The sequence below is a fragment of the Furipterus horrens genome, unplaced genomic scaffold (genome assembly GCF_987537825.1).
Source record: "Furipterus horrens unplaced genomic scaffold, mFurHor1.1.pri manual_scaffold_6, whole genome shotgun sequence".
Taxonomy (NCBI): domain Eukaryota; kingdom Metazoa; phylum Chordata; class Mammalia; order Chiroptera; family Furipteridae; genus Furipterus; species Furipterus horrens.
Genome location: NW_028327176.1, coordinates 171,288,205 through 171,308,007, shown reverse-complemented (window position 1 = coordinate 171,308,007; position 19,803 = coordinate 171,288,205). Strand labels below are relative to the sequence as shown.

General features: G+C 42.5%; 1 protein-coding gene across 1 annotated transcript in view; it reads left to right on the top strand.

Annotated features, from left to right (window-relative positions):
* MAP3K5 (mitogen-activated protein kinase kinase kinase 5) overlaps positions 1-19,803 on the top strand; it is a 170,207-nt gene that overhangs the window by 133,291 nt on the left and 17,113 nt on the right. The window contains exons 19-25 of the mRNA XM_090279899.1: positions 5,543-5,700; positions 7,693-7,870; positions 8,482-8,502; positions 11,046-11,226; positions 11,317-11,485; positions 16,515-16,700; positions 19,590-19,695. Coding sequence (XP_090136025.1) covers positions 5,543-5,700; positions 7,693-7,870; positions 8,482-8,502; positions 11,046-11,226; positions 11,317-11,485; positions 16,515-16,700; positions 19,590-19,695 — 999 coding nt within the window. The remainder of the gene's footprint in view (positions 1-5,542; positions 5,701-7,692; positions 7,871-8,481; positions 8,503-11,045; positions 11,227-11,316; positions 11,486-16,514; positions 16,701-19,589; positions 19,696-19,803) is intronic.

The following is a 19,803-nucleotide window of genomic DNA, read 5'->3' as shown; positions in this document are numbered from 1 at the left end:
CCATCAGCAACACCTCTGGCCTAGTTCCTACTTCCGCGGCAATGAGGATTTCAGGGTAATGAATTAAATGCTCTTAGAAGGTATATTTATTTTTAACAAAGTAAATTCCAACTTATTAGTAACCTTAAATGCCTTTACAATTTGGCAGGAGATATTTCAGAACCTTCCAAGACTCAGTAACTTCTTTTTTATTTTTTAAAATATTTTATTTATTCATTTGTAGAAAAAGGAGAAGAGAGGGAGAAAGAGAGGGATAGTAATATTGATGTGTGAGAGAAACATTGATTGCACACCCCCAACCAGTGACCAGACCCACAACCCAGGCATGTGCCCTGACTGGGAATTGAACCTACGACCTTTCAGTTTGCGGGATGACGCCCAACTCACTGAGCCACACCAGTCAGGGCTCAATAACTTGTGAGAGGAAAATCCGTATCTTCAGACATTTATTTGGGCAACATGTTAATTTAATATCTTCTGCTAATCTTGAAAACATTTTTTAAATTTTGATTACTCTTCGAAGGAGTTGTGGTAAAGCATTCATCCCAGAACCCTCCACCTGTACTTCTCTTAATGGCCTCACGTGATAGGGACACAGGCTACTAATGTGCAGAGTCTGTCTCCAGCGCCAATCACGAGGGCCTCAGGTGGACAGACCTTGATGTGCTCCCGTGGGCCTCATAGCCCTCACTGGAACTAGCCGAGTCACGGGGGCCCCGTCAGCCTCTGATGAAGGGCGATGAGAGACACTGATGTGTCGCGCCTCTTGGTGATGTGATGAGCGGGAAGGCAGCAGCGACCACCATTTATGGAGTGCTTGCTGTGTGCCCAGCAGCATTAAGTGCTTTACCTGTGTTGTTTTATTGAAATCCATACATCAGCCCTAATCCTTAGGTATCATCCCAGTATAGGGTGGGAAAAATGAAGGTTCAAAGAGGTTAAATAACTCGCCCAAGGTCACAAAGCTAGTAAGTAATAGAGCTACAAGTCAAACTAGACTTGACATGCCAAGTGCAATTAACTTCTCCCAGTCCTGTTCCACCCACACTTTTCCTCATCTCAGCTGACAGTCACTCTAAACTTAGAATTATCCATGGCGCCTCTCTTTTCTCACATTCCCACCCATCAGGGAAACCTGTTGGCTCTACTTTGAAAGTGAGTCCAAAATTGGGACAGTTCCTCACCACCCCCACTGCTACCCCCCTCATTTCTCACCTGCATTACCTCAATGGCCTGTTCTCCCTGCTTCCTCTCTTGCCCCCCACTGTCTATTCCCAACCACAACCAGGGTGACAGTTTTAAAACATAAATCAAGTCCTATCACCAGAGACCTCAGTGGCTTTCTACTTCAGAGCAAACGCCGAAGTCCTTACAGTGGTAGACAAGGCTCTGACCTCATTTGGAGTCCGTTACCTTTTAGACCTCATTTCCTGCTCTTCCCCCTTGCTCATTCTGTCCCAGATACATAGGCCTTCCTACACTTCTTTCATAATGCTGCAGGACCTTTGCACTTGCTTTTCTTTCTGCTAGTAACACTCTTCTCCCAGCTATCTGCATGTCTGTGAGTCCCTCTATCTTGGTGAGGCCCTCTCTATTTCCATGGCAGCCCTCCTGGGCACTCCTGTTACCCTTTTCTAGCTCTAGCTTTTTAGTTTTTGCCATAACACATAATTTTCTAACATAATACGTAATTTACTTACTTATTCTGTAGTTTATTGTCTGTCTCCCACTGCAAAAATGTCAGCTGCACAAGCCCAGGGATCTCTGTTTATGCTATAGCTATATTTTAAATTCTTGGAACAGTAGCTGGCCCATAATAGGCCCTCACTATAGAACAGCCGAGTGAATGAGTTAATGAATGAACAAAGTATGATGTCAGAATTTAAGCTTTTAGCTACCACACTGTAGTAGCTTCCCAGATTGGCTTGTAGCCTTTTATATAAAATACTATGTGCCTTGTGTTTTTGGAGTAAAGAGAACAGTTACGAACACATGACTAAACCTGTTTTTATTGGCACTTGCTCAGTGGGGGATAATTAAACACAGTTGGCAGATAGTGCTCTTCGAAATATTATCTAATGAAGAAAAACATTGCATAATTTATTGTTAAGATGTTACTTGAATTGTACAATGTTTTTCAATTCACTATATTATTGGTCGGTTGTGATTCCTACTCAGATATTAGAATAACTCAAATTCTCTCATTAATTGTATTTTACTGAGATACAACAAAAAGGAGCAGTAGGCTCCAACATACACTTTTTGTTTTGTTTTGTTTTTTAAAATTCTATTTATTTTTTAATATGTTTTATTGATTATGCTGTTACAATTGTCCCAATTTCTTCTCCTGCTTCTCCCCTCCAGCCAGTGACACCCCTCGCTCCAGTTGTCCCCCCCCTTAGTCCATGCTTATTGGTTGTACATATAGTTCTTTTCAACATCTTTCTGTCTACTCCACTCCCTCCTACTATACTTCTTAATTCCTGCATCATCTCCCTCCTTTTCCCCCCTTCACCCTCCCTGCTGACCTCCCCCCAGTATGTTCCCCGTACCTGTAATTCTTTTTCTACTTTCATTGCCTACTTTTAGTTTGCCTTTGTTTTGATTCTCTAGCTTCTGTTATTGGTTGTTGTAATACAGTTTTCATTTTAATGTTCATAGTTTTGAATCTCCTTCTTCTAATGCACTCCTTCAGTTTTACTTTGTCCTGGAAGCACTTTCTCTGCCCTTCTATTCTGAATGACAGCTTCGTTGGATAGAGTAATCGTGGCTGTAGGTTTTTGCTTTTCATTACTTTGACTATTTCTTGCCAGTTCCTTCTTGCCTGCAGGGTCTCCTTTGAGAAAATAGGTGATAGTCTAATTGGGACCCCTTTGTACATAATTCTCTTCTTCTCTCTTGCTGCTTTTAAGATTCTATCTTTATCTTTAATTTTTGACATTTTGATTATAATGTGTCTTGGTGTGGTTCTCCCTGGATCCAGTTGTTTTGGAACTCTCTGTGCTTCCTGAACCTGTAATCCCATTTCCTTCCCCAAGTTAGGGAAGTTCTGCTTCATTATTTGTTCACATAATTTTTCAATTTCTAGTTCTTCTTCTTCACCTTCTGGCAACTGTATAATTCGGATATTCACTCTCTTATAGTTGTCCCAGAGGTTTCTGAGCTTTTCCTCATTTTCCTCACTTTTTGTTTCCTCTTTCTGCTCTGTTCCTTCCCTATGTTCCGATTTGTTGATTTGATCCCTGGTTTTCCTTCCCTCACCACTTGTTTCATATGTGTTTTCATTCATTTCAGCAGGACTAGCCTTTATTCCTTCTCTGTCTTGATTAAGTCCTGTTGTTCTTTCTGTAAGCTGTCTTATAACTATAGCTCCGAACTGAGCCTCAGAAAGATTATCTATCTGTTTGTCCGTTAATTTGTGTATTTGCTTTCTGGTCAGCTGCGTGATTGGTATCTCTATCATTATCCCTGCCATCCTGACAGGTTTGTTTACCTTTCCTTCTTTGGCAGGGCTGTCACACCTCCTACACTATAGGGGGCAAAGCCCCGTGCATTCATCACTACCGAGAGGCCCTTACACCACGCTGTGGTGCTTTGTGTGGGGGTGGCGGTCCAAGATGGGTTCCTGCCGTTCACTCTCTGCTGAGAGACCAGGAGCCACCTCCTCTGTCCCCACGCCCTCTGGGCCTCACAGTCCAAGGAAATGGGGATCTGCCTTCCCCAGCATTGGATTCGCGAGCTGATGGGTCTGGACTGCAGCCAAGGGTGCTCCTCTGGCGCTTCTCGCGTCCCCTTAAATACGGGTGTCTGTGCTTATCGCAGTCCCGCTGCTCGTCGTTGCAGCTGCCACCAGCAGCACAGCTTGATCTCTCCTCCCCAGCTTCGCTCCTCCTACCCGTCCAGACGAGCACCACTTGTTTATAACTTCATACGTTGGACTTCCATGTAGCTTTATTTTCTGGAACTTCTGGTTATTTCTGGTTTTGCGGTAGTTGTAGTCCTTCTTAGTTGTGGAGGGAGATGGAGTGTGTCAGTCTAGGCCTCCATCTTGGCCTGAAGTCCAATATATACTTTCTAAAGACCATTTGATTTTATTTTCATCATAAAAAATGATCACACTGAGGAAAGCTATAAATGAAGATAAATCCGAGTAGTTTTCTACCAAGGGTAGGTGATTTGAGGAGTGTGGTTGCCTTGTCCTTGGCCAGGTGAAATGCTTCCATCCAATAATGTTGCCGATTTAAGCAGAGAGCAGACGTGTACAGTTGTATGTGAACATGAACATGATGAGGTATTGCCATGTAATGATGAGGTCTGGAGGAGAAACCTGCCAAGATGACAGTGCTTGACAAAATTAATATATTTTTATTTATTTTTATGACAGCGGTCAGTTTCTAACTCATGACAGCAGGTTCCATAGGAACAACTTAAAGGAACGTTGCATAGCAGCTGTCACCCACGCATCATGTGCAGGCATTCATAAAAGGTGTTGTCTGTATTTACTGAAATGTCTGTCACTGGTTATGAATCAGAAAAGACTGCAGTAGCTCTTTTGGCAAATGCCTCAGGATTTGAAATAATTCAAGACGGCATCTTGGATGAGTTCCTGCTTGGTAATTATATGATTTGTATGAGTATATCAGAAGCAGGGGTTGTGGCAATATCTGTTTCTGTTTGCACTCCATTCTCATCACTAGACTTTGGGGAGTCACTGCAGCAGGTGTTAGAAATGGAAATCCATTCTCTCGTTTGAGCCAACAATAAACTGCAGTGGAGTGTTGTCTGATACGTACCAGACCAGAACTAGAACCTCAGGCTCCCCACTTAATTATCTTTTAATCATACTGCATTCTTTAACTCTCTGGTTCCACACAGCCTTTTAAATCTCTTTTTCACTTTATTCTTCTTTACTCTGTGTCTGGTGATTTGTCTGTACTTATGGCTCATGGCCTGTGTTTGACCTGTTAAACCTGTTATTCCATGGACTGCAGGCGCACAGCAGAAGCCACATATATTTGATTTATAGACTCACATTTTTAACAATAGCTTTTAGAATCTTCATGCTTTAATGATATAGAAATAAGAACGAAAACAGGAGGATTAAGTATTTGAATCAGTAATTGAGAAATATAGATGTAAGGAAATGGATGAATGACCTAAACTTTTCTTGGAAAAAAATAGAAGTATGCATAATAAGAGTTTCACATGCTTGAAAAACTGATTTTAGAAAATATGTTGATGTATTCTCTGTTCTCAAATGACCAGTTGTTAGAAGTTTCTAAGAGGTCTCAATGAAATGATGCCTTAATTATACTACTTAAGAAATGAGAAAGTATTCACAACCAGATAATATTGGTATTTTTTGTATCACTATTTTCTCTTTATTTTGAATAGCAGAGAACACTGGAACTCAAAAAAGAGGCGATATTAAGACCTGCTCATGCTTTTAAAGTTGTCTTACTTATGTAGAGAAATTGAAACTGTCCTTAGATATTTGCTTGTTTTCTCTTTTAAAGAGGAACTGTGTGTGAATTATTTCCAGGTACCCTTCAGTATATGGCACCAGAAATAATAGATAAAGGACCCAGAGGCTATGGAAAAGCAGCAGACATTTGGTCTTTGGGCTGCACCATCATCGAAATGGCTACAGGGAAACCACCCTTTTATGAGCTGGGAGAACCACAAGCAGCTATGTTCAAGGTCACATTTCATATGTCTTAAATATCTTAAAAACTGATGGATAATGCTACTGGATGTTCCATGTGTGTATGTCATATGTTTTTAGGCAAAAGGGAAGGAGCCTAAGTAAGCACTAACCAAGAGCATATTAAAGTTCAAGAAGAATCACTCCCCTCCATCCGTGTGTATGTATGTATCACACTGAGGCTCTGTCCACCTTTGTTTTCAGCTGTCAAGTAGCATTCAGCATACCTTCCATCGACCACCTTTTCACACCACTCCCTGGAAGATGATTTAAGCTCTTTGGGAAGCACAGTATGGAAATCCTCGACAGAGGGAGATAAAAGAACATTTTTAATCCATTTAAGTATTAAATGAAAGCAAAACATCCCTTTATCATGAAAGTTGGAAGCCTCCATTAAAAAAAAAAAAAAGCACATTTGCTATTTTAAGTACACCGGTCTTATTCTCATATACCTACTCTTCTAGCGTGTTAATTTGCCCTTTAGTAACTCTTTGGGAGTGGGAAGCAGGCCCACCTTCCAAAATAGGGATCATCTGATATGGAAATAGGGGGGAGAGAGCTCTGGGCCACAGCTTCCCAATCTGGGGACTGGGCAAAGTGGTGACCTGTGGCTGAGTCCATGTGGTTTTCATTGGCCACCCACCAAGCCAGAGGGAAATTGAAACAGAGAACTTGTTTCCTGAGAAAACTCACATGTCTTCTCTAAGGCAAAGGACTTTTGATAATAATTTTTTTCTTTCCCTGCCGTGGACCACGCTTCTAGCCCTTCCTCCAGTTGTGAATAACCTTTGATGAGGGGCCCTGTGTTACCCACCTTCTGCTTTCGTACAAAGCTTGGTTTACTTTAAGCTTGAAGGTGATGTGACAGGATACTCCTGATACAGAATGAGTAGTGTCATCAAACCTGAAGAGTAATGAGAGTTGCCTTTTTTGACATGGAGGAGTGGCTTTCTCTTCTTGGTCAATCTTTCCAGTTTCTACCAATGTCTAGGACTTCACTCTGAGATGCTGCATTGTTACCCTTTCGTGCAGGGATCATTATACAATGTGCTTTAGATGAGGTGGTGTAGACTCTGGTGCTGATTTACAGTATTTGAATCCAGGCTCCAACACAGTCAAATTACTTAACTTTCTTTTACCTCAGTTTCCTCATCTCTACAATGGATATAAATATACTACCTATCTAGTAAGAAAAAATTTTAGGAGTATATGAGATGTGTGCAAAACACTTAGAATAGTAAAGGCTGTATAAATATTACCAATAATTATATATTATTATCTATATAATAATGCATTTATATAACCTATATAACAAAAAAGATTTCCTTAGAAATTTTTCTCTGTACTAAATACATGAAAACATTGAAAAACATTTTTAGAATGGTAGCAATGAGAAGAAAATTGTTTTAAAAATTCTATTTAAAGTAATTAAAAATATCATTTAATGTAGGCAACTTGAGAAAGGGAAATATTCATAAATCATGGCATAAGGAAAAGAGCACAGACGTTAAGTCAGACAAATTAAGGTTCAAATCCCAGATCTGCCTTTTCATAACCATATAGCCTGACCCCCTGAGCCATTTTCCTCATCGTGTAACAGGTGTCATATTTAATCCACAGGGCTATTGAGAGTATTCAGTGAGATTCACTGAATGAAAATGGAAAAAGCCAACCACAGTTCCTGGCGCTTAGCTATTGTGACCAAACACAATGGTCCCCATTTTGCTTGCCAGTGTGCTAATGTGTCCTAAAGCTTTTTGGACTGAATTAGTACTTCATAGTGCTGTCTATTGTCCTGAGTTTGTTACAAAAGCACTCTGGAAGCTTTCTATAACCTAGAGAGAAAAAAATATCCTATCTCCCTTTGAGAAAACACGTGAGTCTGAAGTATGTGATAAAGGGTTTTGTGGCACTAGGAGACCAAGTTATGAAACCTGGAGGTCATGTGATGAGATGTCACTCAGCTGTCACATTATGCTGTGTCTTAGGTGGGAATGTTTAAAGTCCACCCGGAGGTCCCGGAGTCCATGTCTGCAGAGGCCAAGGCATTCATATTGAAGTGTTTTGAACCAGCCCCTGACAAGAGAGCCTGTGCTAACGACTTGCTTATTGATGAGTTCTTAAAAGTTTCAAGCAAAAAGAAAAAGACACAACCTAAGCTTTCGGGTACGTGGTTGCATTGAAGAGAATATGGGTCAGAGTCATGAAATTCTAAGCTTTGGAGTGGGACAGTGTTTCAAGTAACCGGTTAGAAGGTATTTAGTATACCAGTATCTATAGCATTCCTCATAGACACAGGTTAAAGTGTGAAAGGGGTGAAATACAGCCTTTCAGGGCTGAAACTTTGAGGTACCACTAACAGGCTACAACGCTATTACAGAGCTGAACTGTTAACCTTCCAAGCTGTTTAGCTAATATGTTCTTTTAATTTTAGGCAGTAGAATATAAATATCTATTGCCTCTTACAGAATGTCTTTCTGAATAATTAACCCCTCCCCCCCAAAAAAAGAAAAATTGCCAGTTATAACTAAAACAGCAGTGTAAAAAAATAAATTGTATTTTTGCAATAATGTCCGTAACTCCTTTCTGAGAGAAAAAAAACAAGTAAGTGATCTATTCATTGTTGACATTTTTGGTGTTTATATGGGATGAGGATGGGCAGGTTGAATGCTTGGAAAGGACATTGATTCCCATGTCAAGTCCCCACTTTTTGTTGATTTCTCAGTTTAACAACAAATATAGTGTGTTTATATTGCTCTTTGCTTTTCTCCCCACAGTTCTTTCACCTGGATCAAATGGTGAGTTTATCATTATATTTTCCATCAAGCTGAAGGGTGGTGATCAGCTCTAGATTGCCTGTCACACAGACTCACCCTCCACTCCCTGCTCACATGGGCAGCTGCTGGGGCTAAGGACGTGCGCAGCTGCAACCCAGCTCCCTCATTCTGTCAGAAACCCCTCACCTTCCTCTTCCAAGAGAGAAGCTTCAGTTGTTCTCCCTAAATGCAAGATGGTGTTTCTATTGTTGAAGTCTTCCATTTGAGTAGAGTCCGCACTTGAAGCCAGTTGCCACCTAACGGATTTCTTGTGGAAAATCTCAATGCCACACACCTTCCGCTGTCATTGTTGGGGTTGTATGTTCTCTCTAGTTTTAGATGGTCAGGAGTAGCTGTGTTTTTGTTCTAATTTTTATTTATTGACTTGAGGGAGAGAGAGAGAGACATCAATTTGTTGTTCCATTTATTTATTCATTCATTGGTTGATTCTTGTATGCACCCTGACCAGGGATTGAACCCACGATATTGACATATTGGGACAACGCTCTAACCAACTGAGCTACCTGGCCAGGGCCTTTGTTTTGTTTTTTAATATTGGCTTTGCAGATTGTAACTGGGAAGGTAACTTTACTCTGGGAAGTGCAACCAGTTTATTTCAGAGAATAATAAAGGAATGACCACTGTTTGGGATTTTCCTAAGTTGGATGAGTTGTTGATCAAATAGCGTGGTGGGGCAAGGGGCACTTAATGTGCATTGTGAGGTTAATGTGCATTGTTCCCCAGGCTAGGGCAGGTTTTTGCAGGTTCCTTAGGTGTCTCAAAGCCAGTCAGCCTCGAGTAGAGTCCCAGTAATTCCTGTTTCTTGGCCACAGCCTCTCCAGTTTTTCCATCTTCACTCCTGAGAGTCAAGGAGAACTCTGGGGAGAGCTGTCTCCCCTTCCTCTTTCTCCACGGGCATCCTAGACTCTGGAAGGCAGTCACTGCATTTCCACAAGGTAGACCTGGAGAGCTCCGCAGCCTCTGGCCAGCCTGCTTTGGGTGTCATAAGTGGGCACTGACTTTGAGTTATGCAGAAGTGGGTTGTGATCCCACTACCTAAATAGGTAACATGCAGCAATTCGCCTGTTCCATCTGGCAGCCTGTGTTGGTAATGATACCTGCTTCACAGATTGGGTTCTGAGAACAGAATTTTTAAAAATATATCAAAGAGCCTGGCGTCATGCCCAGAAGTTCAATCTATGATAGTTTTATGCCTTGCACATGGCTAGGTTCGTGTTGTAGGAAACAGATTCACGTCACATACACACGCGCGTGTTTAAATTATGTGAACTCAACTGTACACACTTGGCAAGAGAGGGAGAGAATTTCAGCCAGCAGCTCTGCCCACAGGCCCTTGCAGTGAACACGTGCCTTAGAATGAGCACAAGGCAGAAAGTGTGAATCTGCTGAACTCAGAGTCAGTCACGTCTCCCACGAGCCACTCATCCTCTGTGCTCAAGGTAATTCAAGAGTACTCTGGACTCTGCGCTGGCTTGAGAGTCTAACTTCACTGACGATATTATAGAATCTTAAGATTTTATAGAGTCAAAATTAAGAGGATGGGCGTTGGAGTCAGAACTGAGTTTACTCGATGACTGGGTGGTCTTGGAAAAATGGCTTCTCCTCAGTCACTTCCTTGCTGTAAATAATTACAGATTTGCAGTCCCAGTGAACAGAGTCAGGAGGCCTCTGCTGAGTGACCACTGCGTCTCTGGGGGCAGTTGTTAATTCAACCCAGGCCAAAAGGAATTCAGCTTTTAGGGGATTCCAGGCAACAGTGCATTTCCTTTTTACAGTTTGACTTTGGTCTTGTTTGGTAAAAGACTTTTGTAGTATTGGGACATTTGTTCAATAAAGATGCTTCTGGCAAAAAGTTACTTTCTTTAAAACCAGGATTTGTTGAATTAGAGGCAGCTTCTCTTGTGCCAACTGAGTCTCCATCAAAATAAATGAAAAGCCCTTGTTTGCCATAGAATCATAGTATCTGAGAATGGGGAAGGGGTCATCTAATCCATTGGTTTCTGAAATTTGTGTTTCGCAGAGAACCCATTTTTGTAAGAATCCTTAGACACAGCCCTGATGTATAAGACCAACAGAGCATATTTGTTTTAGGTAAAACAGGGGTGGAACCTGTGCTCTGGAATCGCATCATCCTACTCACTCACCCCACCCAAGGCAGCCCCGAGATGCTCAGGTGGACCCTTAAACCTCTAAGGAACACAGTTTTAAAATTGTGAATCTTGTCCTTTATTTTATAGATGTGAAAACAGACCTGTAAAGTCTGACAGGGGGGCAATAAAAAAAATAAAAAGGAATTGGAACCCAAGACATACTGGGCCTGTTGCTTTCCTCAGCAACCCACCCCCAGGATGGGTCCTATAGTGAGCCTGGGGGCAATCAGAATATCCTGACCAGCCTCTTACGCTGGAATGAGACACTTGACAACGACTCTTGCCCTCGTTCAGTAGGCGTTTCAATGTGTGTACGTTTTCCAAAGCACTCATTACCTGCCCCCTCCCGACCAGCAGAATACCTCCGGAGCATATCCTTGCCGGTGCCCGTCCTGGTGGAGGACACCAGCAGCAGCAGCGAGTACGGCTCGGTTTCTCCTGACACGGAGCTGAAGGTGGACCCCTTCTCTTTCAAAGGAAGAGCCAAGTCCTGCGGAGAAAGAGACGTGAAAGGAATGCGGACCCTCTTCTTGGGGTAAAGACCTGACTTACTCGGGGTGAAAGAAGTATATTATGTGTCCTTTTATGAAGGCGAAGGTGACTGATGCTGTGTAAATTATTACAGCATTCCAGATGAAAATTTTGAGGATCACAGCGCTCCACCCTCTCCTGAGGAGAAGGACTCTGGATTCTTTATGCTGAGGAAGGACAGTGAACGGCGGGCCACGCTTCACAGGATCCTGAAGGAAGACCAAGACAAAGTTGTGAGAAACTTAATGGAGTCTTTGGCTCAGGTAAGACCTTCCGGGGAGGCTGTATTTGCTCAGAGTTGACATATTTTAGCTGCGGAAGCCAGTGGCAATTGTCACAGGTGACGTGAAGACCTGGGGAAGCTATAATGCTCATGGTGACAAAGCAGACTTAGCCCAGAGGGGAAAACAGGCAAATGCCTAAGGCAAAAGCCACATTTTCAAACATAAGCTCTCTTTAAGTCAAAAAGAAAGTTTTCATGTGGGTGAAGTTCCCTCTAGTCCCTGTGAGACTCTTTTACTTTTCATTTATTCGTTTATTCAACCGATCAATAAACACACATCGAGCAACGTGAACCGCTAATTCTGACATTAGCTCAGGGCTGCTTCTCAGTCAGTCCTCGGAGCATTTAGGAAACATTGCAAATACAGCCAAGCCCCCTGTGCGTGTGTGGCCACATTCAGGTGGAAGGCAATGGGTGACAGTCAGTTACAGGGCGGGCTAGAGGCCATTTGTGCTGTGGAAACACAAAGCTGGCTAGGCACACTCTGGTTCCCTCGTGTGTGTGTTCGCCAGGGCTGCCATAGCAGAATGCCACAGGCTGAGCAGCTTCCATGACAGAAATTCACTTTTCACAGTTCTGGAGGCTGGAAGTCCAAGAGCAAGGTCTCTTCTGAGGCTTCTCTTCTCGGCTTGCCAGCTTGCCGATAGCGCTGTCTGCGACATGCTCACCTGGCCTTTTTCCCTCTGTGCGCCCCTGGTGTCTCCTCCTCTTTGAAGGACATTAGTCCCACTGGGCTAGGGCCCCACCCTTACAATCTGACTTAACCTTCATTCCCTCATGAAGATCCTATCTCCAAATACAGTCACTTGGAGGTTAGGGCTTCAACATGTGAATTTGGGCAGAGGGAGCGCACAGTTCAGCCCGTAATACCTGGGAATGTGCTCCCTGGGATTCTGCTTACAGATACGAGGAGGAATCCTCTCGCCTGCTCCGCACCGGTGGAAGTGGATTCCCCAGCTCCAAGCCTCTGCCGATGCCCCTGTGGATATACGCCTCCGCAGACAGGCTCGGTCCCAGATCTGTTCTGTTGTAGTTGCAGGGCACCAGGGACTCATCTGTGTGCTTCAGCTCCTGTGGCTACGACCTGTCCTCCACCATCAGTGCAGACTGCTTATTACCTTCTTTCCTCCCTTCTGTCCTGGGGAAACAGCTGCAAAAAGGGTGGAGCTGGAGGAGCTGGGTCACCTGTCTCATTTCTCAGTCCCGCAGCTTGCCTGTTCCCAGCTTGGATTGGGGTGCGCCTGGAGCCAGGCAGGCTTGTGCGCAAGGGCACACGCACGTTTCTTGACCCTTACTGTTCAGGCCCAGCTGTCTCTGTCTTGAGAGCCCCACTCAGTGTCTCTGCTGACTCCATCACCTTAGGGATTCTCTAATGTCCACCTCTTTTGGTCCCATAGGAGGAGCTGAAAGGGTCTCTGGGTACAGGGAGAACCGAAATGAGCACCAGCTGTTTTCTGGGAAACCCTGACTTGAGACCTAAAGGAAAACTGCCTTGAGCAGTTACTCTGGGGCTCAAGGAGGGGTCTGGGGTGGGCTGTAGCCAGGGCCCTGAGTGGGGGTAGGATGAGAGCCCAGGGTGCTGCACAGGAATGGGAGGAGACGGGAGCAATCATGAACCGTTAGCTTTCTCTCTTGTCTTTCCTTCCTCTCACTTTGGTGACTGAGAGTCAGATGGCATGAGATAAGAAGGGAAACGAGGTTCAGACGTAAGGAGCAACTGGGCAGCCATTGGAGGTCAATGCATTTATTCAGCAAATACTTACTGAGCATCTACTACATCCTGGGCACTGCTCTGTGTGCTGGGGACACGACAGTGAACAAAACTGGAAAAAAAACCCCACAAAAACCTGCACCCCATTGAGGCTGTTATTCTAGTGGAGGAAGAAAAACAATAAAAAATGAGTAAATGTATATTTAAATATACAGGGTGTGGCAAAAGTACATTTATGATTGTTCGCTTGAAAAATAAATAATAATACAACAATAAACTGTGTTTCAGTTACTAAAAACTGTAAACCTCCTTTTGCCCCTCCCTGTATAGTAACATAAATAATTAAATATATAGTTATATGTAATCATAATAAATGTTGTAAAAATAATCTATTTTAAACATTTAGTAATAACAAGCAATTTCTGTGGGCCAGGTATTTACTCATTTAATCCTCATGACAATGGCATTATAGTAGTGCTTCTGTTAGCAGTCTTATTTTGCCGAGGCCGAAGTGACAGAGACAGGTAGTCTGGCTCCCAGGTCTATACTCTTAACCACCATACTACACTCCTTCCTGGTTGACAGATGGTGACAAGTGCTGAGAGAAACATAAAGCAGGGGAGAGGATGGCGTTTGGTGGGAGGGAGTGGAGGAAGTCACTCTTAGCCACTGTGGAGTGAAGTCTGTGGCCTCTAAAGTAAGACGCCTGTTTTATGCCAGAAACACAGAACCCAGGGATTGCTTAAATCTCATATTCATCCCCAAAGGATGTGCTTTTCCGCTACAGAAAGGGTCTTCTGGGGTTTTTCTTCATCTTCCTGCTGGACCAGAGGTCCATCAGGGCAGAGACGACCTTGATCGCTGTCATTGTCCCAGCTCTCGGCACAGAGCCTCGCAAGAGATTTCACTTCCATGACTATGCTGAAATTCTTACATGTTGATGTTGGTTAATCCTATTCTATTGCGTGTATGTGTGTGTGTGTGATTTCCTCATGTTTTAAAGCACACTTGAAGGTTCTCTGTACAAGGAGAAATGAAAGAAAACCTTATTAAAAGAAGCCATCAGAGGACATGCCTTGGTGCACCAACAAGAAAGGACCAGTGAGGACCAGAAACCGTTGGTCAGAATCACATGCTCAATCCAGAATCAAGTGATAGTGAGGGTCCTTCTGGTTGTACTGCTAAGAATGCTGTGAACCCTTTCCTGTCATACCACCTGATGATCCACTGGCAAAGCAGGTCCTTACCCAGGTTTACTGCCGGCTCTTCGGCTAATTGCGTGAGAAGAACGTACGTAATGATTGGGAGCTTGGGCTTAGCCTCAGCTTGCCTCTGTTGTGAGACCTGGTTCCACCACTTAGAGGCTGTGTGATTTGGGCAAGCTATTTAACTTCTCTGAATTTCCTCATCTACAAAAAAGAGGAAATACTATAAAGAATAACTAAGATCATGAGCAACTGAGATCATAATAGAAAGTGTTACGCAGATGTTAACTATTATTGTTGTTCAGCTAATAAGAATTATTTAATATCTTTAAATTCTTTTTTACACTCAGATAGAAATAATTCTTTTCATTGTATTAACTATTTCTAGATACATCTTCACATTTAAGCCTACCCTTTATAACAAGACCAAAATGTAGATGTTGGTCAGGTCCTCAAACCAGCCTACAAAAGCCCTTTCCATCTGAAATCCACTTATCGTTTTAAAGGAAACTTAAAGGCTGAAGAATAGAGAGCACCTTTGCAGAAGATCCTGTGATGGTACCAGAGAGGCTTAGAAAAAGGCCGTCTGTCAAATGCTACCTTCTGATAGTGAATCAGGCTTACCTGATAATGAACGTGCTCATTTATGAAGGCACATTAGTGAATGCACATGGAGACAGGAGTTAAAAACAGAAATAATGATTATGTAAGTGGCTGAAATACTGCAGAGAGAATACGTTTCCCGGAGTAGACAGTGTTCCTTTGTAGGACGGTGGCACGCACATCCCAGACCAGGAGCAACATGTTTTTCTGTTGTGAAAACAATGCTAATGTCAGGAATGCTTGCTATTTCAACTGCTGGCAAATATGATTTTTCACTAAGCTAAGCTTCCAATTCCTGAATAACACAGTTTTCTTCTTGAACATATTTTCATGTTATTATGATATTGCCTGCAAACCTTTACTTTGGTTGTAATTTAGCTCTTGGTAAGAAAAGCAATAGTTTATTAATTGTTCCCGGTCTGATTTTAAAATATTTCCTTAATGACAGCTTTGAAGCTTTCCAGTATAATTTTTTCTCATGCAAATATAAACATGAAAGAGAGCTTCCAGATGAAAATATGTTGAGAGGAGGAATTTGATGGGGCATTTCTCTCTTATTTTAATAGAATCCTAGAAATTGTGACTTCATAGCCCAGTTGAGGAATTTAATTTTGATGATTCAGTAGCAGAATGTACACTATAAGACAGAAATAAGCATAATAAAAATTCTGAGAATGAATAACATCCTACTGTGTCACCTTTAAGGAAGCAATGTTTCTTGCTATTTTATTTTTAATATATAAAATAGTCCATTGGTCAATTCTTGTAACTAATTGCCACATTGATGGGTAAGGAATTGTTTCAAGGACAGAGTTTGAAGCAGGCCCCTTTCAGTTATGAGGAACTGACACATTCATGGGCAAATGAACTACTGGGGACATGTAGGTAGAGATGTAGCAATGAGGGGCGTGGACTCTTAGGAATTTCAACCATAGTGCCTTGCGGAGCCTGGAGGGTGATTCCAAGGGGCTTCAAGTTCCCAGATTTTGTGCATCTTTTCTCTGGCTCCGTGACTGTGGGCCTTTTACTGTGTCATTTCTGTCTACATCCACTCCTCTCCCTATTGATTGTCATTCTCAGCTTCATGGCTTCGACTTCCTTCCTGTCCCTGTTTTATGACATCCCTCTCTGGGCAGACTCTGAGCTTGAGATCCTGTGGCTTATTGCTTGAATCTCTCCTTAGTTCCTGATTAACTTTCCTGAGAGCCAGAATCTTATTGCCTCACCTGTCCCTGCTTGGGCAAAGCTCTGTATAACTGACTGTGTCATGGCTAACTGGCCAACGTGTGGGGTTGGTGCCCTTCCTCCCAAAGTCTGGTTATTTCTTGGGGAGGGAGTTGGGGGGGAAGGAGCCATATCATTCAAATGCGGTCTTTTTCCTTAGTGGGGAGCATTTGGAAGCCCAGCTGTGCTCAGCAGGAGCTGTGGGAGCAGTGGGCCCATGCTGATATGTCTAGCCCTGATTCAGTGACACGTTTTTTTTTCTGTAGGGGCCTGAAGAACCGAAACTAAAATGGGAGCACATCACAACCCTCATCACAAGCCTCAGAGAGTTTGTAAGATCCACTGACCGCAAAATCATAGCCACCACCCTGTCAAAGCTGAAGTTAGAGCTTGACTTCGACAGCCACGGCATCAGTCAGGTCCAGGTGGTGCTCTTCAGTTTTCAAGACGCGGTAAGTGGGGTATTTGGCCAGTGCTTTTCCACAAGCCGTTCTGGCTAAAATTAGTCATAAAAAAATAGGATGAAACATAAATTCTGTTATTCATTTCTTTCTTTCTTTAATAATCTCTGAACTCTCTTCTCTTGGGATAAGTGTGAGATGGTTGACCTTTTGTGTGCTTGTGCGTGGGAGATTTGTGTTTTCTGTGTTTGCGTCCTCCCAGCTTAGATACACATAAAATTGAACACCGTGTAAAATAGCAAAACTCGTAAACATCTCCCAGGGCTGAACTTTGTTCTTAGGCATTAAGTAGCCGGTCACTATGTTGGTGACTTGAGCAACAGAACATTCTTTAGTCACACGTTTTCCAATTCTGTATGACAGATGCCATCTAGTGGTCATTGAGAAAATGACTGTACAGATTGGAATGGCCCCTGCTGAATAAAACCAGTAATTTTTTTTTCCAGTTTTTCTTTGGTTTCCATTCAGAACATCTTAAACATGTTTGTTAATAAGTATTCACTATTTCCTGGCTGGCTATATACTTCAGAGTACAGGGCATCAGTGAATGAAAATTAACACACATGATGTAATGAGACATTGCTGACGACTCCTCTCTCTCAAACTTAGTTGCTTTGCAACACCAACTAGAAGTCAGTCTTCCAAAAGCCAGCTATTTTTGAATGAGATTTATCTGTGGAATTTGTACCAAAAAAGCTGAAGCTACTCCTAGAAGACCCTTACAAGGTATAGGAAATTAAAATAAGAGAGTTCTTGGCAGTGTCTGTGACATGAATATGGAAACACTTTGCATAATTTTATTTAAATTCCAAAAATTAGTTTACTCTTAATGTATTTATCATTCTTATGTAGAAAGTACCTTGACAGTTGTATTCAGAGCATTAAATGATTCTTGATTTAAAACCAAATTATAATTCTTCATCAACCACCGAGGTTCTCTGAGACTCTGTGAAAGCCACCTGGTCTTTGGGCTGTAGTGTGGGTGGGACATGACTCCTGCCTTGAATGAGGTCATGGGAAATGAAAGCAACTGGCAAAGCCTATAATTAATATTAAATGCTAAAGGCACACTTATACTGCAACTTGGGAAACCCAACCATCTGCGAACAGAATAAAATAATTGAGTGAATTTTCACTTGCCCACACATTTGGCTTCCAAGTTGGCAAGCAAAGTGGCCTGTAGAATTCAGACTGAAAGTGGGTCTCTGGCCCAGGACACACACACACACACACACACACACACACACACACACTCACTGGTTCACTCACTGTCCGGGATGGCAATGAACCCAGAGGATGGGCCCTGTGTAACGTACTGTTTCATGAAAAGCTATGAGAAGCAGGTCATGGTTTTAGAGGATTCCTCATTCATCTTCTGCATGTGACTCTTGAGAGAAATATTCTGGGTTATACCCAGTGTTAAGTCAAATAGGCAGGAAAATCGTTTAAGAAATGAAGGTGCCGGGACAAACTCATGCTGATGGGATTTCCTAGAGCAAGTGATAACTGAGCAGTGACCCACTTCCATGGGAACAACTACTGGGAGGAACTCCTCAGACCCATTCCCTTCTAACAGGGATTTTGATGAAGACGGAGCAAGGGCAGGAATTAGCAACTGCAACTCCAGTTGTTTGCGTGGAATTGCAGCTAGCTCCCCTCTGCAGCCTCCGCTAAGGATCTCTAGTCAGACACCTGTTAGAAAAATAGCCTCTTTTCTTAGAGGCTGGTGTCAACCAACAGTCAGTGGAGTTAATGCAAAGTTTAAACAAGCCTCTCTCAGCCTTATGATAAAGTTTATTTTTTAAAAGGTAATGCATATGTAGGCATACAGTAGAATACTGGTCACCCTTAAAAAGGAAGTTCTAACACATTACATGAAGTGAGATGAGCATGTCACAAAAATACTGGATGATTCCACTTCCATGGGGTACCCAGAGCAGTTATATACCTGGAGACAGGAAGCAGAATGGTGGCTGCCAGAGGCTGGGGGGAGAGAGCCATGTGGAGTTATTTTTAATGGGTACAGAGTTGGAATTAATATTAATGGGTACAGAGTTTCAGTTTTGTGAGGTGAGAAGAGTTTTTGGAGACAGACAGAGGCAGTAACACGACAGTGTCAATATACTTAATGCCACCGAACTGTACACTTAGAAATGGTTAAGATGATAAATTTTATGCTACACCTCTGTTATCACAATTTTTAAAAAGAAAAAAAGGTAATACGTATATCTATTTCAGTGTCTATATAAATGTGTGAAATTATTAGTCGCCTTAAAAAGATACCCTTATAACAAAGATTTTTTCATGTGAACAGCTTTTTGGAGTATTTGGATGATCCCCTGCTTACAGAGATGGGAAGGAGCATGGGGAAGAAGTCAGGGCACGCACTGTGGTGCATCCGTAGGCAGCGTGTCCACACTCACGTCCCCCTTTACCTGCTTTTCCAAGTGACCAGAGCCTGCCGAAGCACTTGGGTTAAACGTCAGAGTCATAACGTTTAAGGACAGTGTTTATTTTTATCTAAAGCCCTTTGGACTCTTCCCCCTGCCCTCGTTACCTCCTCCACCATCCAAACTGCAGACGTCCTGAAAGGTAGAAGCTGCATGTTCTGAGTCCCATCAGAGCAACCTCCCCATTTATAACCAGACTGCCTTTCACTTAAGTAATGTATCTCATTTGCTTACGTGAGGTTCACTGAACTTGAAATCGACATGTCAGTTTTTCACTTGTTTTCCAGGTGACATAAAAAAATTATTCACAACCCAGGGGAAGAAAACCTTTTTGTTATTTTGTTGATAAATCATCGCCCAAATGCTTGCATCAGCTAGGTTACGTGCAATGAAAAATTAAAGTAGATAAAATGTCACTCCCTTTTTCCAGGTCAATAAAGTTCTTCGGAATCACAACATCAAGCCACACTGGATGTTTGCCTTAGACAGTATCATCCGAAAGGCCGTGCAGACAGCCATTACCATTCTGGTTCCAGGTCAGAAATATTTAATTACTTTGTAAATATTTAGTGTTTGATTTTTTTTATATTACTGTTCATCTATCATTTGTGGTATCTCCTTACTGCATTTCAGACCAGGATAAC